The following is a 23,576-nucleotide window of genomic DNA, read 5'->3' as shown; positions in this document are numbered from 1 at the left end:
AGTTTTCAAAATTGCATTTTCTTATTCTCTAACTTAAATAAAGCAACATTTGATGATCAAGAAAATAGTACATGTATATTATATATTTTAGATAAAGAACTGCTATACGAGAAAAATAAATTATATATATCTAATGCAGAATCAGTAATGAGCATTCGTTTACATTTTTGTTTTGGCCAATTAGAAACAAGCTTTCAGTTCTGTTTTAGTTTGACTTGATTTACTTTAACGTCCTATGGTTATGCCTGCCAGGCTAAAGGGGACGTGCGCCTACTAATTATAGTGGAATCCGAATCATTTTGACCGTTCAACTGTACCCACCTGGAATCGAACGCTAGACCACGCGAACCGAAGTCTAGCGTCCCTGCCATCAGACAAAGCGGAGGTTCTAGTTGTTTCAACTTCAACCCGTAATTCTGGGAATGTATTCCAAGTACAAAATTTAAATTAGTCATGACAAATGTTTTCTTAAACTAGAAAATATAATTATTTCATTCATCTACGACTGATTCATGCCCTAGAGCAAGATTAGTTCTTAAGAACAAGAGCCACGACGTCATTTTTCTTGAAGGAAAGCCACGAAATTAAGGAAAACAGAACACTACAATAGGAAAAGCCACGAGGCCATCTGAAGAGATGTGTAATATTGAAAAATCTTTTGTACCTCACAGTACTACAACTGATTCTTAATAAAAAATGTGGAAACTGGACAAGGTACTGTTTGCCACTGTTTGTTTTAACCATAAACACATTTTTGTATCATATATTTGTTTTCATGTCAAGGAAGCATCATTTAAATCTCATGGGATGTGATGTATGTATGTCTGACTTGTGTAGCCTATAACAGAGTGACAGCTTAACCTAGAGACTTAATGGCTGCGATTAATTGATAGGATTAGCATAAACCCAGAAACCTAGTTTGAATTTGGAATCGATTACGGTTATAGATGTGCGGTTGTTTCCACGATACAAGTAATTACACTCTAAATCAACTTTGAACTACCATGCTCTGCATCATTTGATTTCTTTCCTTTTTTAGTTTTTTTTTTTTAATACATCATTCTGGCTAAAATATCGCCAGAATAGTTCAATCAATTCTTTACTACAGGTTAAATGAACTTAAATTATTTAGAGTTTTATTTTAAATGTCTCTCGAAAGCAAATCCACTTCTGCACCTCACCAAATTAACTACTAATACAATCTCCTTCGTGGATATACGGTAAGCTTACTTGCTTTTGGAGTGAAAGACTCAGGTTCGATTCCCCCTGTCTTTTATGTCAGCTTATATGGGTTTCGATCTCACGTTAATTTGTAGGTTCACGTCTCACATATCATCGGTCCTCAAAGGTACGCTGAACTCCAAATAAACGAACCAAAATCAATTATCATGATTCTTTATTCGTTACTTGATTCGTCATACGAATAATCTTAGAACTCTAAAGAAGTATGATTATGAATACCAATTCAAATCATGGCAATGAAAAATGGAAAGAATCTCACTGAAAACTTAGCACAACCAATATTTCGGCATACTTTTCTGCACCCGTTAAGAGTCTTCATCCCGGCGAAATTAAAATACCGCTAATTTTACAGTAATTATATACCGTTATCACAAGTCGCCTAGTGGCTTTATATTTTAAGCTGTTTAGAAACGCGAAAATAAATGCCGATTTTCAAAATGGGTCGAAATCGAAAGCAGATAAGTGAGTCGTGATAACGGTTTCTTATGTAAAATAATATTCTCTAGGGCGCCTTTGTTCCACATTTCGATTATCTTTTATCTATTTGAAGATATCACATAATTACTGTAAAATTACCGGTATTTTAATTTCGCCGGGACGAAGACTCTTAAGAGAATCGAATTGATATCTCAGCTACTAATTATAACAAACAAATCGTACACAAGGTTGTATCCGAGGTTATACCGCATATACTCTCTACTTAACCTTACGCCGTATACCTTCTGCTTCAAGGAGTATAGCAGTCCCGGGTTCGATTCTCCGTAGGAACACTCGGTCGCAATTGTATAACAGCTTTTACGGGCCACCTATCCTAAGCAAGGTTTCTCCTGGGTTTTCCCTCATTCACACCTGGCAAATTCCGGAATGGTACCTAGCATACATGTCCCAAACCGCTTCCTTCCTTCCCGCCTTCCCCGGATAGTGTGCTCGCCGAGGGACATTATCCCTCATACGGCCGTAGATGCCGGTAATGTCCATAAATATGTATAAATAAATAAATCAATGTTTATTTAATCGGGTCATGACTCCAGTGATAAAGTGACAATATTATTTCCTTTCTTATTCTATTTTTAATCGGTTTTAAGAATACCGATCATGCGAGAAAATAAGTTTTTTTTTTTCCTTACTATTCAGCACGTACAAGAGAGAGTGGGTAAGGAAGAGAAAGAACAAAATGGGATGCTCATATCAAGTCTGTTCGTGTTGTTTTGATCAGTGAATATTAGTACAAAAGTTTTGTCTAACTTTGATACCGGTACTCGTTACTACGGGGTATCAAAAAACTTGTGCAATCACCTAGAACGTGACGAACTACAAACCCCTCGGACATGCATTTTATAGTTAGGTCATTATATGTTAACCATGCAAATTCTGGATTCGTTAGTACATTTTTTTTTCCAGGTAAATCACTGAAGGTGCGATTGACAAGCTTGTGGCACGGAACATCATTAAGTTCTTCCATTTTCAGGGGAAATTAGCAAAACAGATCCACGAAGAAATGAAAGAAGTCTATGGGGATGAAAGCCGTCCTATGAAATAGTATCCAAGTGAGTTACAGTTAAGAGGCCTCATCCCGGCGAAATTAAAATACCGCTAATTTTACAGTAATTATGTGATATCTTCAAATAGATAAAAGATAATCGAAATGTGGATCAAGAGCGCCCTAGACAATATAATTTTACATGAGATACCGTTATCACGACTCACTTATCTGCTTTTGATTTCGAGCCATTTGGAAAATCGGCATTTATTTTCGCGTTTATAAACGGCTGAAAACGGAAAGCCACTAGATGAGCTGTGATAACGGTACCTCAAGCAAAATAATATTGTCTAGGGCGCTCTTGTTCCACATTTCAATTATCTTTTATCTATTTAAAGATATCACACAATTACTATAAAATTAGCGGTATTTTAATTTCGCCGGGATGAGGCCTCTTAATAGAACTTAAGTTTCCTCTATTCTTTCTGAAGATCTCGAGTGTTGTTCTTTCGCAGTATTTCAACAAACACACATACAGAACACTTTCTTACACAACTTACTATCGTATATTCCTCGTGAATGTAAGCAGAAAAACTTTGTAATAAAAAGTGATTGCCTTCAACCATTTTAAATTGTCATTCATTGAAAAAATATATATAAAATATAGATTTAATGTTAGCATCAAACGACTGGATCATCTTTTGAATTCGTCTGTTTGCTTTCCAGCCGAAGAAGAATTATGATGGTTGCTTGATCATATATTCAGTATACTGTGCTGTCTTAGTTTTCAAACCGGAAATCAATTTAAAGAAATACTAAAATTATGTAATCAATTTATACACCACTGTATTCAGGCTCGTAATCAAATAGAGAGAGGACTCCAGTATGTATCCTTCCTTATGACAAAACGAAATTACTGACAAAATAGTAGCCTGTAGTCAAAATGGGGTAATTTTTATTGGGTGTCTTGAAATTTTAATAATATGGATTTGCCTGACTATATAGTATACTGTATATTAATATTTTAACATCATTATTGTCATATATTATGTTACATTTCTAGTTCTCTTGTTAGCATGATACACACAATGTTTGTTATAAAAGGAATTATCCAAAACTTAACTCCCTTTATTTAACGAAATAGCATAAGCGTCTACTAGATACGTATTTGCTGTGCATCATACGTATTTGATGTGTCTGAAGACCTGATCTTATTTCAAAGTATTATAGTTTGAAAACGGCAAATAGAATTTCAATGAAACGCCTCCAATCCGAAAGTGGGGGTATTCAAGTTTCGTTTGGATGGCAGCAGATGTCACTAATGTACAGGTGCACCTGTACGGCAGTAAAACCTTCCGTCAATCATCAGGCAACTCGCCAACTCCCGTCAAAATGGGACGAGTTCGACTATCGACTTCTTGTATGTCGTGTGATCGGTGAAGGCCACAGTGAATGTTTGTGTGAACATTTGATTTAAAACTTAATGTAACTATTATTATTATTATTATTATTATTATTATTATTATTATTATTATTTACATTTTCTAACAAAGTCGTATTTTTTGAAGTTAATATATCACTCAAATCGGATAATGTATGAATCTGAACACTACTTCTTGTGAACTGTAGGTGTTTCATTCAAATACGATATGCTGTTTTCAAGCTATAACACTTTAAAATCGGATAAAGACTTTAAAAACACCCTGTACCAGCCACTATACCACAAAATGCTGAGCTGTACTTTTTTTTAATCTCACAAAGGACAAAGGAAAACGACTTTTTTTTTTTTATCTCGAACTCTTCATGTTGTATAGTGTATTATTAGAATATTTAGTCTGCCAGCCAAGGTCGTGCAACATTTCTAGTGGGTACCTTGGGATTGTCTCATTTCCCCCGCATCCTCATACACCATATTCGTATTACATTCCTAGCCGCATAAGATTTGAAATTGTAATTGCTATGATGCAACTGAGCGCAATACGTAAAGTGCTTTCGGTTTCACATGATACTTTTATAAATACTAATAATTAGCACCATTATCCAAATAGTTCTAGGAACATTAACCCCTTAGTAAATTCTAGTGATATGCCTGATCACATTGTCTGTATTGTATTGAAGACAATTTACATCTGAATTTTAATGGGTTTACTACCATCTTTGAAATACATGTAACATACATATACATGAAATTCTCTCTCTCGGAAACACAATATAATCCGAGATATACTGGTAAACAGTGGAAACAAACTATTATGCACCTACACTAGCTGCAAATGTGACATTAAACCACCTGGCACAAATGTTAACAGCTTCATTCACTATTCGTCATTCAACAATGTTTGTTTGAGTGGCTACATTGAAATGCACGCCTTACCATTTCCATATTCTCCCGTTTCCTAGCACTACTCAATCAAATTATGCAAACAGCCTTCAACAAATATACAGATGCCCAAGCACACTGCACATTAACTACTCAAAAGATCCACAATAACAATTACTAACCACTGTATGAACATCCCAACTACTGGCATATATATGAATACTTCTAACGCAATAACTTACATGTAGTTCTGTGTATACTCCATACTCTTCAGACAAACACAATTATGATAGAGACAGGATCATTGTGAGCACTGGCGCAAATCCCGGGGGGATGAGGGGGACATGTCCCCTCTAATCTTGGAACTGGGAGCACTGTCCCCCCTAATAATCCGATTTGAAATGTCTTTTTCGTGAAGAAATGTGATGATTTGTGTCCCATTACCATAAAGAAAAGTAAGATGATAAAATTGATGTTCCCCCAGAATAAGCTTCAAATCTGCCTCCTTTTCAATGTTGAAGACAACTCTGCTCCCCTGATCCTCCACAGCATTGTTTCTCAACTTCATAAATATTTTGAATATCGCTTTAAAAAAAAGATTATGGGAATGGTCTTACCCGTCCCCCCAATGTTGAAGACATATTTACGCCCCTGATTGTGAGCACAAGTTATTCATATTTAATGGCATTTTTAATAGTTACTTTTAATAGAGATCATAGGCAATGAGCGAGCTCAATCATGAGTAACGTTCTAGCCTTTGGTTTTAAAGACTTAGATCCGACTCCAGTTAAGTTTCAGGTCCATGTCTCATTTACTTCAGTTGTAGAAAGATAAGTCGCGCTGTATCCAAGGTGCTCGTTCCCAGCCAACTGACCATCACAATCTGACCATTCTACGGACAAGCAGCACAACGAATGAGATCCATGTCGCAGTCTAGCAAGCGATTATGCTGTGGTTCGTACCTCTTACGCCAGTCCAATGATGACTTCGTTCAAAAAATAGCGGGAGGTTATAATGTTTTGGCTGTTCAGTGTATAGGCCCATACACTGAACAGCTTCGGACCCTTCCAGAAACAAATTCCTGCGTATGTACTTATTTATATACGTAGTTTTAAAATAGGCAGAAAACCGAAATTAAATCTAGAATAAAAATACACGAGAAAAATAACTTCCCTATTTTCATTCTCTTGAAATTTTTGTACGTTGTTTATGGAAAAGTAGAGAGGGAAAACATGTGCCATAAAAACAAGTTTTATATATATTACAGATCCTCGTTTGAATAAAATCACATTGATGGAGTATGTTTGGAGATTTTAGTAGGAAAAAGAGCGGACATTGACCGGGAAAACCATGGAAAATTAAACACGGCATAGCAGAAAGCAATGAACCAAACCACTAATCACGGAAATGATTTGTGTTACAGTCCAGTGCGCAAACGAGGAGGAAATTCGAAAAGAAAGAATTGTTGTTCAAGTTAGCAGCTATAGCGAAGGCCGAGAGAGACCGAAAATGATGCCATATATAGCAGCATATACACATCCAATGTCCACTAGGACACTCTAATTTCAACAATTGCCCTAGCTTGTAATTAAACTTCCCAATTTAACTAGGCAACAAATTGAATCGTCGTGTGCATAGGTGAGGTCAGATGTCACAGTAACAACATTACACATGTCAGACACGGAACCATAAACTACCAAGGCCATTATCTCCCCTGTAAAGCTATACAAGAGACCCAGCCTCATTCGTGTATCTCGGATATAATTCGATTATTAGTGGGATTCACAACAATGCGGTTTTGGTAACCATCGGGAACTCATGCGTGAAATTGTGTATACGAATATACATATATACACACATCCCTACCACGGTTACACTTTTGCCTTTGCCCTACCTCTATTTTGTTATGGATGAGCTTATATATAGGTTTGATTTAAGTGTATGTGGCGTTAGACCACATGCCGCATAAATACTGCAGTAGAATATTTCGGCCGATTGCCTAGTATTAATTCCAGTAACAAGTAGTTATTCCATTTCGGTTGTTTTCGAAGCAATTTGGGAGGAGAAAGAACCGGGAATTCACAAGTTGAATATAACGGCCTCCTGGAACATACTTTTCACGATAAAATAAAAAGAAAAAAAAATCATCACAGGAGCTCGGATCTAGACAAAATATATTACTTTTCGTTCAGTATTCAGTGTACTTGAACTATGAGCAACTTCCCACTGGAATTCTGATTTAATTTCATAGAACATGAATGGAGAAATACTGCAATAGTCATAACAACCATTTCATATCAGCAAAAGACCATTCGAAGGAACGGACGAAACGAAAAGCTGTGTTATACCGGAATGCTACATATATTTACCAAAAACGCATAATTTATTGCTTCGAAAAGGTCGCATAGCCTACGGCGAAATTAAATTACACGAAAGAAGGAGGCCACTTTGGATAGTTTTCGAAAAGTTCAATACTGGTGTACGGTCGATTGCAAAAGAAGATATTCAAATTCCGTGAACGGAACACATTACGGAATAAAAAAAAGCAACTTATACAGATGCAACACACTTTTCAGAAATTGTTATTTTTCTTTAAAAGTATTCGCTGGGTTGTTGAGTGGAGAACAATCTAACACATTTGCATCCAGAAACTTATTCAACTGAAACATGTAACAGTTTTACAATATTTACAATATTAATCTCGAATTTAAGAAGTGAGGTACCCAGTGTGTGGTGTTCTATACCAATGGTTCTCAACCGATGCGTCGCGTCCCCTAAGATGTGGAAAATGAAATGAAATCTTTAAGTTTTACGTCCCATGCTTATGCCGGCTAGGCTAAAGGAGACGGTGAAGATGAGAAATAAATGCAATGGTGGAATGAAGAAAGTGGGAGGAAACGGGAGAACCCGGAGGAAACCCCCGCACACTGTGTTTGTCCACCATAAAGTTCACTTGGCGGGGCTGGGATCGAACCCAGGACCCCAAGCACCAGAGGTGAACGCTATACCACTGAGCCACCGCAGCTCCGTCCCCTAAGGTGTGTTGCGAAAGTTTAGAATTTAAAAATCATGAAGAATTTAATAATAATTAGTTAAAATCGAGACAGACTGTACCAGTCAACCATCTAGTGGCAGCAATAATGCTCAGCAGTGCTATATAGAGTCATTAGAAAAACCAATAGGTTTCACTATTATATTAGATATTATTATTATTATTATTATTATTATTATTATTATTATTATTATTATTATTATTATTATCTATAATAAAAAATATCAAACAAATGTGCCGCGATGTCCTGGATGTTCAGTAAAGTATGTCGTCAGTCAAAATAGGTTGAGAACCACTGTTCTACACAGTACCACAAAGATAAACAAACTAACATTTACATAACGTATTTACAAATACTGGGGGACACCGTAGTGTAATGGGTAGAACGTTGGACTCGTGTCCGTGTGGTCCTGAGTTCGATTCCCGGTCGACGCTTCCCAATTTTTGACGTCCATCCAGCGTCGTGAGGCAAACTGGGGAGTCACGTGAAAAACATGTGACGGCCATTAGGTGTAGAAAACTTCTGATGCGCTTGTTAAGGATAGAGCGTCGCAGCGCGTTGACTACGTGCTCGCCACTAGGCTCGACGTAGTTCAGCTGGTCGCTAGCAGATGGCGCTGGAGCAGGTTTAAGCTCACAAAATGGGCTGTTACGCCAAGTGGTTAAGTTTGGTTTGGTTTATTTACAAACACTATTTAATTTTTGTCCATTCATGAAAAAAAAATCCTCAAATACAATAAAGCATCCAGTGATAATTAACATTATTGAAGAACTCTTAACAGAAGCGAAAAAAAAAATGAAATGTTTCAATTGACATCACATATACTCTGTACGCTAAAGAAGAAGGATAATTAATGAAAGAATGATCATGAAAGGCATTGATGGTATAATAACGAGGGAGGAAATGGGAAAACCCCGAGAAAACTCCCAACAGATGTTGTCCACCACAAGCTCACACATGGCCTGTGATCAAAACAGGGACCTTTCGCAACAAAGGTGAGCGCTGCACCACGGTGACCTCAAGAACTCGTACTATGTAAAATGAAGAAGACATTTATTAGTGTTATGCGTAAATAAAGTGATGCATTGTGGGGTTGTACTTGTCTATTACCTATGACGTGTTTGGACCTATTTTATTAGAACTACCTGAAATTTCCGTCCTTTGCGCATGAATAGGTTATGGAAAATTTTAGAACTGCCTTTGCCCCTTTAGGATGAGCACTTGAGTGAACGTGTAACGATATAATAGCATAAGATCAAGGGTAAAAGTGAGGAGGAACGCGGCAGAACGTCGTCCTCCCACCTCAAAAAAAATATGTACAGCGTCTCCCAGTTCCTAAAAAGTTAGAATGGGCAAATATAGATAGGGAAAACGCAGTGACATCATGCCGCTATCTACCGTTCCTCTACCTTTTCTGATCCACTTTTACCGATGCATAAAGATATATTTTTCGCATAAATTTTGAACAGCCTACCCTACCTCTTTAATCAAAATGTCATAATGCAAAGCCAGCTTGAAGTGGGTATTGTGTTCCAAAATTCATCTCAAACGGGCCACCGTATTCCCGTGATGCGATCACAAACAACAGACAACGTCTGGCGATTATAATGTGACGGAAAAATATAGAAATTGTCCCTCTCCCATCATTAAAACAGGAATTTTTGAAAATAATGAGATAAGAAGCATGTCGTGTTATTTTTAATGAGGAGTCTATATCCTTTTCCAAAACGCTGGGATGTTCATTTATGTTTAATGAGTTAACATCATTTTCCAAAACGTTGGGACATATCTCCATTTATTATTAATAAGTTTACATAATTTTCCGAAACGTTGGGAAGTATTTTTATTTAATTGTAATGAGTTTACATCATTTTCCAAAACGTTGGGATATGTCTCTATTTATTATTAATAAGTTTATATAATTTTCCGAAACGTTGGAAAGTATGTTCTTTTATTTTTAATGTGTTTATATAATTTTCCAAAACGCTTGGAATGTGTTCATTTATTTTTAATGAGTTTATATAATTTTCCAAAACGTTGGGACATGTGTTCATTTATTTTTAATGAGTTTATATAATTTTCCAGAACGCTGGAACATGTGTCCATTTATTTTAAATGAGAATGTTATATAATTTTCCTTCTTTCGAATTCTAATAGTGTTCTTTCAATCTGAACGATATACAATGATTTTGCTCATTAAAACATTGTACTAAATTAGCGCTTATTTACCTGTTTCAACTTTTGATAAAACACCCCAGGAATTCTTTAGTTTCTTTGGGGTCACCCTTAGCTACCCCTGCGCCAAGTGCGATTGTGCATTAATGGAATCTATGACTACAAATAATGGTACTCCCTTTTACTCGACTTTGATCCAACATTTTGTTCTCGAGTTATGAGTGTTTTTGCATTTTTCCAACAAATTTTCGGCTGATCATAGCACCGAAAGGAAGTATTTCTACACCCAGGTTGGTTTATACCTTTTGTCTTACCTTAGTGTCAGGAATCACCTCCCAAACGTTGTTGGTGATGTTTTGAAAGACCCTGTATATGCCCCAATATATCTGTTGAATCAATATTTAATAACTTTCGGTTCTACAAATCACTACATCTATAACTGCTACTTATTGTGAGGGCAAAATATCTTTTTTTAACGTCTTGAACAAACGAATTAACACATATATTTTAATCTCATTAGCATTAGCATTGATAATAAATTCAGTAATACCTTAGAAATGAAGCAAAACTTGAAAGCTGAAGCCATCTTTTATGAGTTTTTAATTGCAATGATTCAACGTTTATTTTAAAAATGAAATAAAAAAAAGAGGATATAATGATCGATAACTAAAACTCGACCAATCAATTAGTTGAGAATCGACAGAAGAGCGTATATTCCCTTAGGCATACTCGTAATTTCCATTATATAGGAAAAATGATTCCGTTTTTTTTTTTTTTTTAAAGCCATCAGTCTTTTGGATTTACTTCTTTTTACAGACATACGTACAAACACGTTACACCATTAAGCTCAATAGAAGAGGGGAAAATTGGAAATCATCATGCATTTGTCATTTAAAGAATGAACTTCCAATAATGATTTGTGGAAGTGTATACTCAGAAAAGTAAAATAAATTAATACTAATCAATCAATGTCAGGATATAATTTTTTGGGCGCTTTTCTGTGAGAGACACTAAACAAAAAGCACGCTAAGCGGTGTTGACTGGAGTCTTTTTAACGTCTCTTTCAGTACTGAGATTATATGAAACAAAATCTACTGTTTAAAGTGCAAATTCAGACCACTTTTAGGTTCGTATCCGAACTTGGACTCCTACCAGGAAGATGAAGTAGGCGATGCAGAAAACAAAATTAGATCTAATCAACAGACACCCAAGCTACAATGAGTTGTTTCGTGTATGAATAAAGGGTTATTTAGATTTTTTGTATTCCAAATGGCCAAAGAAGCTCATACTGCGAAACCATGGACTATGATGATGCCTCTGCGATGGTGTGGGTCGCAGTTTTCTGTATCCTGTGATTACGCTCACAGGATGCATTACTGCTACAGACGATATGGACATTTTAGGTAAGCACGTGCATCCTATAGTCCAGTTAATGATGTAATTTTCTAAATGCCGGATCTAGCCCGGAGCTGAGGAGGCCTAGGCCCACAGTTTTTTGAATGACAAAAATACTTGAATCTATTATTTATATATTTTTGAAAGTTTCTAGTAAGCATTGCCTTTTAATTTTTCTTGGGAAATTTTTGAAACATTAGATTTAGTTTTAGTTGCAGTTTTTCTGTTATGCAATGTGTAAAACAATACTTGCTGCAAGGACCCAAGAAAAATGGGAAACTCATAGTCTGGGTTCTGCCTGGCCCCTAGTTTTTACTTTCTAGATCCGCCACTGAAAAATTCGTCAATGAGGCGTGGTTTCATCGGGAACAACTATAATACTTTCGTTGGCCCAGCCAATCCCCAGACGTTAACGTTACTAAACACCATCTGTGCAGTTCCGGAGCTAAATTCTGGAGAAGATATCCTTCTCGTTGATGGAACCGAGTGTTGCTTAGTATGAAAAATAGTACAATATCCTTCTGTCAACCATTTACGACTTACAAGTATAAGAGTCCTATTCCACGGTGAATCACAGCTGTTTTGCAGACTAATAGTGGTTCTAACCATATTATTCAGTTAAGATGTAAAATCTTCTTCAAGTGTTTCCGTTATTATGATATATTTCTCATTATACTGCAAATAGCCGTTCCCCTGTTGTAGCAGCTATTGTGCTGCCAAAATGACTTGAGCCGTGGCAAAAATGAGAACTAAAGCTCACACCCTCACACACCCAAGCGTTGAGCCAATAAGGGTTCAGCTGTTGCTAAGCGAGAGAAAGCGAGTGGAATTCCTTCAGCCGATAGCAGCGCTTGCAACGGAAGACTAGGGATCAAGTCAATGTGGTATATTTATAGTGCTCACATCTTTCAAGCGTGAATCCTGAGTTTGATTCCCCACGGGATCGAATACAACACAGTAGTTCAGATTCCACTTTAAAATGTACGTCTCGTTCTATACAATCTCACTGCTTAAATAAGACAAAAAATAATCTACTGCCGAATTGGGTTGTTTCTTTCTGATAAATTCTTTTCCATTTTACTCCCAAGTGATCTTTGAGTCCGTGAAACTAGTTGTCTGAGGACGTCCACTAGATATCTTCTTGTCTTTCTACATTCAGTCAAGGATTACTTTTGTTCACCGATTATTTCTTCTTGTAACAAAAGAACTCACTTATCTTTTTTGAATCACGTGACTTCCCATTTTTGCTAGTAATCCCTAATACATGTCTCCCCATGTTTCGGAACGTCATCTGTGGAAGATGAATATCTGATTTTGTTAAAAATCCACGTCTCTGATGCACATATGAAACAAGCAGAACGCATTATTTGAAAATTTCACACTTTAGACTATTGGGATTACTTTCGTGCGACGATAGGAGAGGAAACAAGTATGATGATCGTGAAAAAATCGAATTCGACAATTCAATGAATTTATACATTTCATAACCTCTACATGCCGAAAAACGGATTTTTGGAAATCTGTCCGTTTTAGTTTATATATCGACAGCAAATTTCAAACTTAAGGTTTATAAAAGGTTCTCTGGTAGTTTCTTCCTCTTCTTCTAGAGCTCCTTTGTGACTACGCAGTTAGCGTACACGCCTTTGGCATGGGGAACCCGAGATCGATTCTCGGCAGGGAGCTCATGTGGTTTGTGGCCCACGTTAAGCGTAGAATTACATCTCATATAGCCTCGCTGCTGAAAGTGACGCTCAACTCAAATTATTATCTTTTTTTCTTTTCTTTCGTGATCTATCGTGACCGAAGTGACACGTGCTTTCACAAAAGTTTCCTCCTGTTCAATATCTCAAAATAATTCAACATGACATTCACGGTGGGAGCTCATTACGAAGCGCTCGTCTATACGATGTTAATGACAAATTCACTTCCAACGTAGTGAAGACATTTTAGCGCTGGGATTAAAGCGTGTTGCACTCATTAAATTCAAATACTAAAACAAAAACCTGTCGAATAGAAATTTAATATAGGTTAAGAACATGCAAGAACACCAACACAATGTTATAAAACATCTCTTCGAGCCATGCAATAGATTCAAGAGCTTTTAAAAGCCGACCTTTTGCATGTCCTTTTAAAATGCCAACTAACTGAAGCATGAGAGAGAAAATATCAGCGGATGCTTTAGAAACGATGCCTCTAGCAACGAAAAGAACACTTTGAACTGCCAAATGAAACTAAAATTGAAAAAAAAAAAAAAAAAGCGGAAACCCGCGAGGCTATTAACGGAATTAATCTTTTAATTGTTTGTTGCAGGAAGATGAAAATGTCACACAGTCTTTTTGCTCTGTACTCTTCATTGCATACGAGACATCAAGAATTATTCCGTTAATCGCCAGGCCATAAAATGAAGAGTTTATTTGTTTATTGTGTCAAAGTATAACTACGTATTTTAATAACGCTCTGAGAAAAATTTGCATTCGGAAATAGGAATACGTATACACGTTAAGGAGGAACGAAAATATTTACTACATACAGCATGTTTTTCCGCACTTACACTGTTAGAGAACAAATTTAAACTTAAAAACGAAAAATGCGCTCAATTTTCTTTGATATATTCCAGGAACCTTACAGGGAAGTTGTCATACTCACTTGCTAGTTTATATACAAATCGCTATCAAAACAATGGAAACATCTGAATAAAATATGAGTGAGTTTCGTTTCACACTGTGAAACTACAGTAGACTTACAAACTGCGGAAACTCAATACTCAAACTTCATATAACCACTGGTTGCAATAGATTAATGAGACCAAAGATGGAACCCGTTCCTCGGACGCTGAATCTATATAAAAAAAGCCATTACTCGCTATGTCTTATTGTTTTTGTTCCATGGTGATAAAGGTTGAAACCGGAAATCGTTAATTTGAACCACTTCGAGATTTAATAGAGCATTAAGTCATCCCCACTGCGTTTATAGTAAATCATTTTAGCAAGCTCCCATCCGATATCTCATTAACTTTTCCATAACATAATCTATGATAAATGGCACGAGACAAAAATATTTAAAGCCAAACAAACACTATATTCATAGAGAAGTAACAACTCAATTCATTTGATAAGTGAACGAATATACACATTTCAATCAAAGCGTAATGATAAAAATCCAGGTCGACGAAGTACTATTTAAAACAAGAAATCTCTTCCTTAGTCTCCTCCTTACAGTTGCCTACAAGTATGCCAAGTTAACGATATGAATTCTAATTTTAAATAGCCTATAGTCTCTCCCTTACAGTTGCCTAGAAGTATGCTAGGTCAAAGGTGTATATTTTAATTTTAAATAGCCTATGGTTTCTTCTTTACACTTGCCTAGATGTTTGTCAAGTCAACGGTGTGGATTCTAATTTTAAATTGCCTATAATCTCTTTCTTAGGAGGTACATTCGCGAATATTCCCTCGGGATTCGTATAAAATTGATTCAAATGCAAAGTTCTCCGCAGTCCATACCGGTAATTTCCATCCGGAATTCAATCATACACTACTATAACGCTCAGACATAAAATGGCTTTTAGTTTCTTTAGATGTAACTGGACATGAATGTGGGTATGCGCAAAACAAATTGGATCAAGTACTCCTACTCTGATACATGTTACTTACCCAGGTCGCCATCTTGAATTCAACTATTGATTTTTCAAATGGAAATGGGTGCAAGTGATGTATCAAATTCATGTACAATTTTCTCGGAAATTCATTGGTGTAGTGAATTTTAACGTAACTTGTATCGTTTGGAAGGTATTGCATGTTAAATCCCTCCAGAGACTTCGCGAATAGACATTGCAGAGTAATATCACTTACGCATACGTCTTTAATGTTGACAGATCAAAACAATTTCTCAATGAAAAACTATTGTAGGCACAAACAAACTGTTTACAACATTGGTGTAATAATCTTATTACATTTCTGAGAGTGATTGTTATTACTTCCATGTTATACTATAACAAGGAAATATTATTTTAACATATGCCAGCTTATTGGACCGAAATTCGGGCGTTGACATACACAATTTTATCCACATATAGCTCAATGTATTAATAACCATATTAGCATGGGGGCAATTTAAAGAGTTTTCTCATAACAAACTTAACCATTTAATTTTAGGTAGAGCAATTAACTTGTTAAGATGGATGGCTTTGATTGTAGAAATAAAAGTAGAGATATCAGATCAGATAATTACCCAAAACTGGTGCTGTGGCCTTACGTCAAAATCTGTAACAACTGTCATATTGAATTTTGAAGTTAGGTTATGAATTAAAAGAATTTGGTGACAAAGTCGAATAATAAAAATGTGTTATCAATTTGTATCCAGCATGTACTCACCCAGATTTTGATGAGTGAAGATTTTGAGAGGTTGATCCTTCTTGTCTGATGGTCACTTCAAAACTCTCTCGAGTTCACTACTCTTTTTGTCCACCTACCTTTTCTTCCTAGTTTTTGGTAGCGTTATTTCTTCCGTTTACAATTACATTTTTAGAATTACCTCAAGTAGGAAGTGTTTGTTATTGTCTTGACACATTGCTACATAACATAAGTTATATTTCCTATTAAAAGAATATTTTATCTAGACATAGTTTGAATTGTTACGAGACTTCCTTAATTTCTTTACAGGTGTGAACGACCTAATAGCACCAGACTGGGACTTGAGTTTTATTTGCATTTAAAATATGAAGGTTTACAAAATATTAATGTCAAAATTAATAAAATATTATTTGCCCTTTACCAAAATGCTTTTGTCATATTACAGTATTACGGTCAAAATGCCTAATTAATGCAAATCCAGATAAGACCGAATTTGAGTAAAAACAATCATTTTGGTATTGATGTCTGTGTGTCTGTAGGTATGTACGTTCACAGAATATTTCGTCAACGATAAATCACGTAAAAAAATACATATACACACGGCGCCCTGTACAACTTTCTATTACATATACACACGGGGCCCTGCACAACTTTCTATCTGGTTCAATATTCGTGAAGTGCCTTACATTTAACATGCAATACCTTGTAAACGGTACACGCTACGGTAAAACTCACTTCACCAATGAATTTGCGAGAAAATTGTACATGAATTTGATGTATCACTTGCAGGTACGTAGGGTAGGTAACATGTGTCAGAGAAGCAGTACTATCCAATTTGTTTTGCATATACCCATATCCATGTCCAGATCTAAAGAAACTAAAAACAATTTTGTGTCCGAGCGTTATAGTAGTGTATGATTGAATTCCGGATATATGAAGGCCCATAAATATGGAATTTAGCGGTATGGACCGCTAAAGTCGTACAATATACATTGGGACGTGGATAATTTTGCATTTGAATCAATTTTACACGAGTCCCGAGGGGATACTTCGCGAATGTATCTTGTTCGAGTTGTCTAGAAATATGTCAGGTCAATAATGGTGTGAATTCTAAATAGTCTATGGTCTCTTCCTTAGACTTACCTAGAAGTATACCAAGTGAACGCTGTGGATTCTAATTTTAAACAATCTATAATATCTTCCTTACATTTGCCTAGAAGTATGAGAAGTTAACAATGTATATTTTCATTTTAAACAACTCATGGTCGCTTTTTGCCTAGAAGTATGCCAACTCAACGGTGTGGATTTTAATGTTAAAAGCGTATGGTCGGTTCCTTATACTTACATAGACGTATGCCAAGTCAACGGTACGGATTCTAATTTTAAATAACCTATAGTCTCTTGCTTATAGCTGCCTAGAAGTATGCAAAGCCACGCTGTGGATTCTATTTTTAAGTATCTTATAGTGTCTTCCTAAGAGTTGCCTAGAAGTATGGCAAATTAACGGTGTGGATTATAATTCTAAATAGCCTATGACCTCTTCTTTACATTTCACTCGAAGTATGCCAAGTCAATGGTGTGGATTTGTGTAGCGGAAAAGCATACAAGTAAACGAGCATTCAGTTTTATATTTAAGAAAGTACGCAACGAAATTTTAATACTTGTGATTTGTCCAATGTTTGAGAAAGAGAGAGAGAGAGAGAGAGAGAAACTAAACTGATTATCCCTCTTCAACTGGCTATCGATTTCCAAAAGCTGCAAAAATACGGAACACAAAAGATCAGAACTAAAAATCACTGCACATTCTCTTCTCCATTCACTAAAAGACTTTAATAATAATAATAATAATAATAATAATAATAATAATAATAATACAAGTACGGAGAACGAATAGATGCAACTATTCGACTTCGTGCAACTAGCAAAGAAAGAGAAGTTATGTACTCACCTGAGTCATCAGTTTCGTTTCTGGTTTTTCTACTTCTGTTATTTTTATTAACATCAGATTTTCTTGTCCGTTTCTTGCGCAGTTCCTTTTTGTCCTGAACCAATCCCAACTCAAGAAGCTTCTCAATTATTCGAGGTTTAGGTCTTTTCACCGTAAGGCGGGCCATTATACAGCCAAGAGGATCTGTTAGTTAGGAATTAAAACAGGATTAAAAACAAGGAAAAATGTTGAGCCTAACATAGAAATAAATAGCATAGAATAAGGACATTATATGTTTCATAATAGTACACCCTTTGTTAGTAACATTACTAATTTCATCATTTTAAGGAATTTCTTTTGTCTCTGACAGGTCCTTGAACTAAGTCAGATGTCAGAAGTTGGAAAGATGAAAAAAAAATCGAGTACAGGGCTGTCATAAAGCATCTGCATTGAAAGGAATGTCAGCGTTTGATCAATACTTTAAGTGAATCTGTCCCTTCGTACACTATACACCACAATCAAAAGATCAGTGCAAGAATTCAAGGATAGCAGGAAAAGTGTTTAAGATAAACTTCGGATAGAGACACCATTACGTGCTACCACCATAAAAAAATATATATATATATATATATATATATATATATATATATATATATATATATATATATATATATATATTGCTCTTGTACTTCATATGAACATGCAAGGTCAGTGACTGTCAACTTGCCGGCAAGCTGGGCATATCACACGAGCGAACAGATCATAATTTGAAAAATGTACTTGGTTTATCAAAGGTTTCAGCTGCATGGGTCCCATGTATTCTAACTCTTCACTACATACAATACTTACCTCGGAAATTCGAAAGTGTTTGAACATCATGTTCCTCCTAGGAGGTTGAAATTCTTTCCTCTTTCCGAAAAACAAATAGGCACGATTCAATCACTATTGTTCTTGAGGTATTTAAATTTCTTATTGGTATATTTTCATCCTCACACATCACCCACACCCACACCCACACATTATATATATATATATATATATATATATATATACACAGGGTGTCCGGAATGGGACTGACAGTTTTTAAAAGGGTATAATTTTAATATGCTCAGAAATACAGAAGAAAAAACATTAATATTGAAGGAAAACTCAAAAAGTTTTGTTCAGCAAATTTTCATACTTGAACAACTACCGGTGACGGCGCTAGTATCGCCGATAAACAGAAATGGCGTCGACAGTCGAAAAGGCGCAATCCGTGTGGTGGTTTGCAGAGACAAAAAGTGTTGTTCAAGTTCAACGAAATTTTCAACGTGTTTACCACACGGATCCTCCATCAAGCAACAGTATCCAGGCGTGGAAGGATCAATTTTTATCAACGAGAAGTGTAGTGAAACAACACAGCGGTGATAAATTGCGTGTCAGAAGAAAATGTTGAAGCAATAAGAGAGCGTTTCTCACGTAGTCCGAGGAAGTCAATTCGCGCAACGAGCAGGCAATTGGCAATTCCAAAGTCAACAGTGCACGATGTGGTACACAAACGATTACGTTTGCGCGCGTGTAAGGTGCAATTGTTGCAAGAAATTAAGCTTAACGATAAGCCACAGAGTGCAGCATTTGCTACTGAAATTCTGGACAGGATTGATTATGACCATAATTTTCTACTGAACGTTGTTTTCTCTGATGAGGCAACTTTTCAGTTGTCTGGCTATGTTAACAGACACAATGTTAGGATATGGGGATCTGACAATCCGTATGCGTACATTAAACATTCTAGAGACAGTCCCAAATTGAATGTTTGGTGTGCTTTAATACATAATGCAGTTATAGGCCCCTTCTTTTTCAAAGAACAAACCATAACAGAAAATGTGTCCTTAGATATGCTTCAACACTTTACTGTTCCCCAGTTACAACATTTGCAACCTCAAGTGATATTCCAATTGGATGATACCTCGCAACATTGGAGCCTACAAGTGAGGCAGTACTTTGATACTGAATTTCCTGGCCGTTGGATAGGCCGTAGTGGGCCAATTAGGTGGCCTCCACGCTCTCCTGATGTTACCCTCCTGGACTTCTTCCTGTGGGGATATGTGAAAGACCTTGTGTATTCTGGTGAAAAGGCGCGTAACCTTGATGAACTGAAGAACCGTATTAGGAACGCGATTGCTTCAGTAACACCTCAGGGCTCCACAGAATACGTAGAGAGAGATTGAGTTCAGGCTAGATATTATAAGAGTTACAAATGGAGCTCAAGTGGTTACACTCAGTTAGAATGACTTGTAAGTAAGACCAAATAAACTTTTTGAATTCTATTTTCTTCTTCTGTATCTCTGACAATATTAAAACTATACACTTTTAAAAACCGTCAGTCCCATTACGGACACTCTGTACACACAGGTCAGTTGAGGGCTATGTTTTTGTCAACATTTTTTTCTCCTCACGGGTTATGGGAGTTTTTCTAGTTTTTAAGAACTGATTGTATTTCGCAGGTTCTTCTGCACCTACTGTGGTACTGGTAAGCTTTCGGCGTCTTTGCTTTTGATGCTGCAACAGTTTTATTATTGTAGTCTGATTTCCATCATTGCCGGTGCACATAAACCTATGGGAGTGGTTGTGGGTAAATGAAGAAAACTCAAGCTTTCATTTGGTGTATATAACTTGTATTCCACTTAAAAACTAATAGTTTTATGTGGCCTAGAAAAAAATTATACCTTTGTTCACGCAAAATAAGGAGTAACTTTTTTCCTAATTTTAAAGATATTTGAATGTCCTTTCAGGCCTTCCAGTTATTGTTTATAGCACAATATATTGTCCTGTGAACTTAATCCAAAATATTTCACATACGAAAGAAAGCTATAAGAGGTCAAAACTTTGGCTGAAAACGTAAAAAAATACAAAAACCAAGAGAACAGGCTCTGACATTCAAACAAACATAGGAGAAGGTAATAAAACTAACCCTAAATAACTATAAACTATTACAATAGAACATATGTTGGAACTCTGGAGTGATAGACAGGTCCTATTTACAGTATCAGCACTATTGGCATACACAACGGCCACTGGAGGCCTAAGTTGAACAAAACAGCTTAACTCTCGCCTTCGGTGCGAACGGTCTCGGGTTCGATTCCCAGTGGGAGCACTCGGTGTAAAAAGCTTTTCAGGCTAGCCATCCTGAATGAGGTTTTCCTCACTCACACCAGGCAAATGCCGGGATGGTACCTAATTTACAGGTCCTAGGCCGCTTCCTTCCCTCCCCAATCCTTTCTTCGTTCCCTTCTCCGGATAGTGTACTCACCGAGGGAAGTCATCCCTCATACATGACGGGCTAAATGGCCTTAGATGCCGAAAGCCCAGATATCTAAATCCTAAATCCTCAAAATAGCTTAATAAGCACAAGGCGCTATGAAACAAAGGTGTACACCACAAAAGACAAGGATAGCACAGCATTTAAATTAATTCTAAGCAAAAAAAAAAAAAAAAAAAAAAAAAGTTCACTTAAGGCATTCCACTCATTTACCCCCACATCATGCGCCCAATTATCCTGTGAGGGTAATTGGGAGGTACAAATTTTTACAAAATTTTAACTGCCTCACAGTGAGGATTCAAGATGGTTGCTCTTCACGGCAATATCCTTATGATGTTTTTAACCAGCAGTAAAAAATCCCGCTCAAAACATTAATAGATGAGCGATTTATTGAGACTCAAACCAAAACACAAAAACCTGAAATTCGGCTTCAAATATGTCATTTCCCAACCAAATCAGTTTTTGTTTTTCTGTCATTATTATACCCTTTCAAAATTCATCTCAGCTTTTTTTCTGATCAACATTTACTCACCAAAAATTTTGGTGTAATTAAATTCCATAAAAATATACTGAAATGCAAAATATAAATTTTTGAAATGTTTTCCGCCCAATTTCCCCTCCTACCCTATATATATACACACTAGTCGAACTGAGAACCCCCCCTTTTTTTTTTACAAGTTGCTTTTAAAAATTGATATAGAAATTTTGAGAAATTAGGCCTATATGGATAAAACTTCTTCTAGCAGTTTTGCTATAATCTGATAGTCTCTAGAGTAAAATTATGAAACTTTTTAATTCTGATAATGTTAACACTGTAACTGTATATAGCGAGTTCACGCATAGTAAATTGAAATGAAATCTTCGTCCCACGATCCAAGTTTTACGTCCCACGGTCATGCACATAGTAAACTGAGTATTGGTTTTTGTTACTATTGTTTCGTTAATGAGGAATAAATATAATTATAAGAAAAGCGGGACTACTTCCTAATGAAACTCACGTAACATAATTTACGCACTTTCAGACTATGCGAAACAACCTAAATCATGCTATATGAAACACGAATGCTATTTCACCCTAATTTTCGACAATTCTGGTTGTGAATGTGCTTTTCGTGGCTCTCTTGTGCACCTCCAACTCGGGATATTAGAGGCAAATTTTGCTTGTTAACTGCTACTAAAGTGGTGAAGTTAATTCATTATAAACTCATAATGGTTAAGTGTGGTTTCGAGGCCTAAATCTAGCGTAGCTTATGTGCAAAGATGATTGTACACGTGTTTCCACAACAAAGTAAATTCTGTGATGGTTGGATCTTTTTTATTTCTCAAAAAGTAAAGACATTAAGACCCCAATTAGCACAAGTAAAGAAAATATACATTAACAACAAAAAGATAAACAGATTATTTTGATCTCATAGAAGAAATAAGAGTACGTTCAAATAACTATTAAAATAAAAGTAGACATGATACTATTCCATATAGTATAGAATCATATATAGAAGACAAATCAGCAGATAAAGTGATGCCGAAAACGGACTGCAATGGTAAAAGACTAAGACTCTTTCTTAAGGGCCGCCTTAAACATCCTCTTGCATTGTTTACTTAATACATGGGCAACATGCATTGAGCATGTGAACTGTGGCACCCTTGGCATGTTGTAGATGTGTTACTGGAAAACTGAATGAAATTTTGTTGTGAAATGAGTTGATATTAGACCGAATTAAGTTTGTTTTATGCTTGTTTCAGGTACAATGTCAAACAACTTTCTTGCAACTGAGTCAATTAATTTTCCATTTGCCTGTAGGTATTTGTTTTTAAATCACATTCATCTTTACTGAAGTAGACATGAGTACTAAAGTAGACTGTTATTAACAGAACTTTATTTTCCGAGAAGAACAGTAGAATAACATCTAAAATTTATGATGAAGAAATAATTAATCTTTTTACAGAACCTGTTAGAATTCCTAAGTAAGTACGAATGCAAGACAAAAACCGAGGAAAATTCTGACAAAACGAACAAAATTCAATGGACAGAATCATAGGCGCAGCCTAGTAAAAGAATGATTATTTTTTTCTTCAACTGTCACGCATCTAAACTGTTATGTGTATTTTTTTATTTTATTGAAATAACATGTTTTTTAAAAAATACTGAAAACTCAATAAAACACCTAAGACTGTTATAGTAAGTATATTTTATATAATTACATTTTGATTTTTTCTTAAAAAATCTTGATCAGTATTTCAGAATTAAAATAAGGAAATATTCATACAACACTCAAAATAAAAGACTGCTATAGGCTACCACTGAATCAACGAATTAAGTACCTTAGAATACAT

At 35.9% G+C, this 23,576-nt stretch overlaps 1 protein-coding gene across 3 annotated transcripts in view; it reads right to left on the bottom strand.

Annotated features, from left to right (window-relative positions):
- timeout (circadian regulator timeout) overlaps positions 1 to 23,576 on the bottom strand; it is a 1,048,389-nt gene that overhangs the window by 144,880 nt on the left and 879,933 nt on the right. For all 3 annotated transcript variants that reach the window (XM_081749081.1, XM_081749078.1, XM_081749079.1), the window contains exon 24: positions 17,963 to 18,145. In XM_081749081.1, the coding sequence (XP_081605207.1) occupies positions 17,963 to 18,145 (183 nt within the window). The remainder of the gene's footprint in view (positions 1 to 17,962; positions 18,146 to 23,576) is intronic.

This window comes from Thermobia domestica, chromosome 2, assembly GCF_964235325.1.
Source record: "Thermobia domestica chromosome 2, izTheDome1.hap1.1, whole genome shotgun sequence".
Classification (NCBI taxonomy): Eukaryota; Metazoa; Arthropoda; class Insecta; order Zygentoma; family Lepismatidae; genus Thermobia; species Thermobia domestica.
Note: the sequence above shows the minus strand (reverse complement) of the source record. Positions and strands in the feature narration are given on the sequence as shown.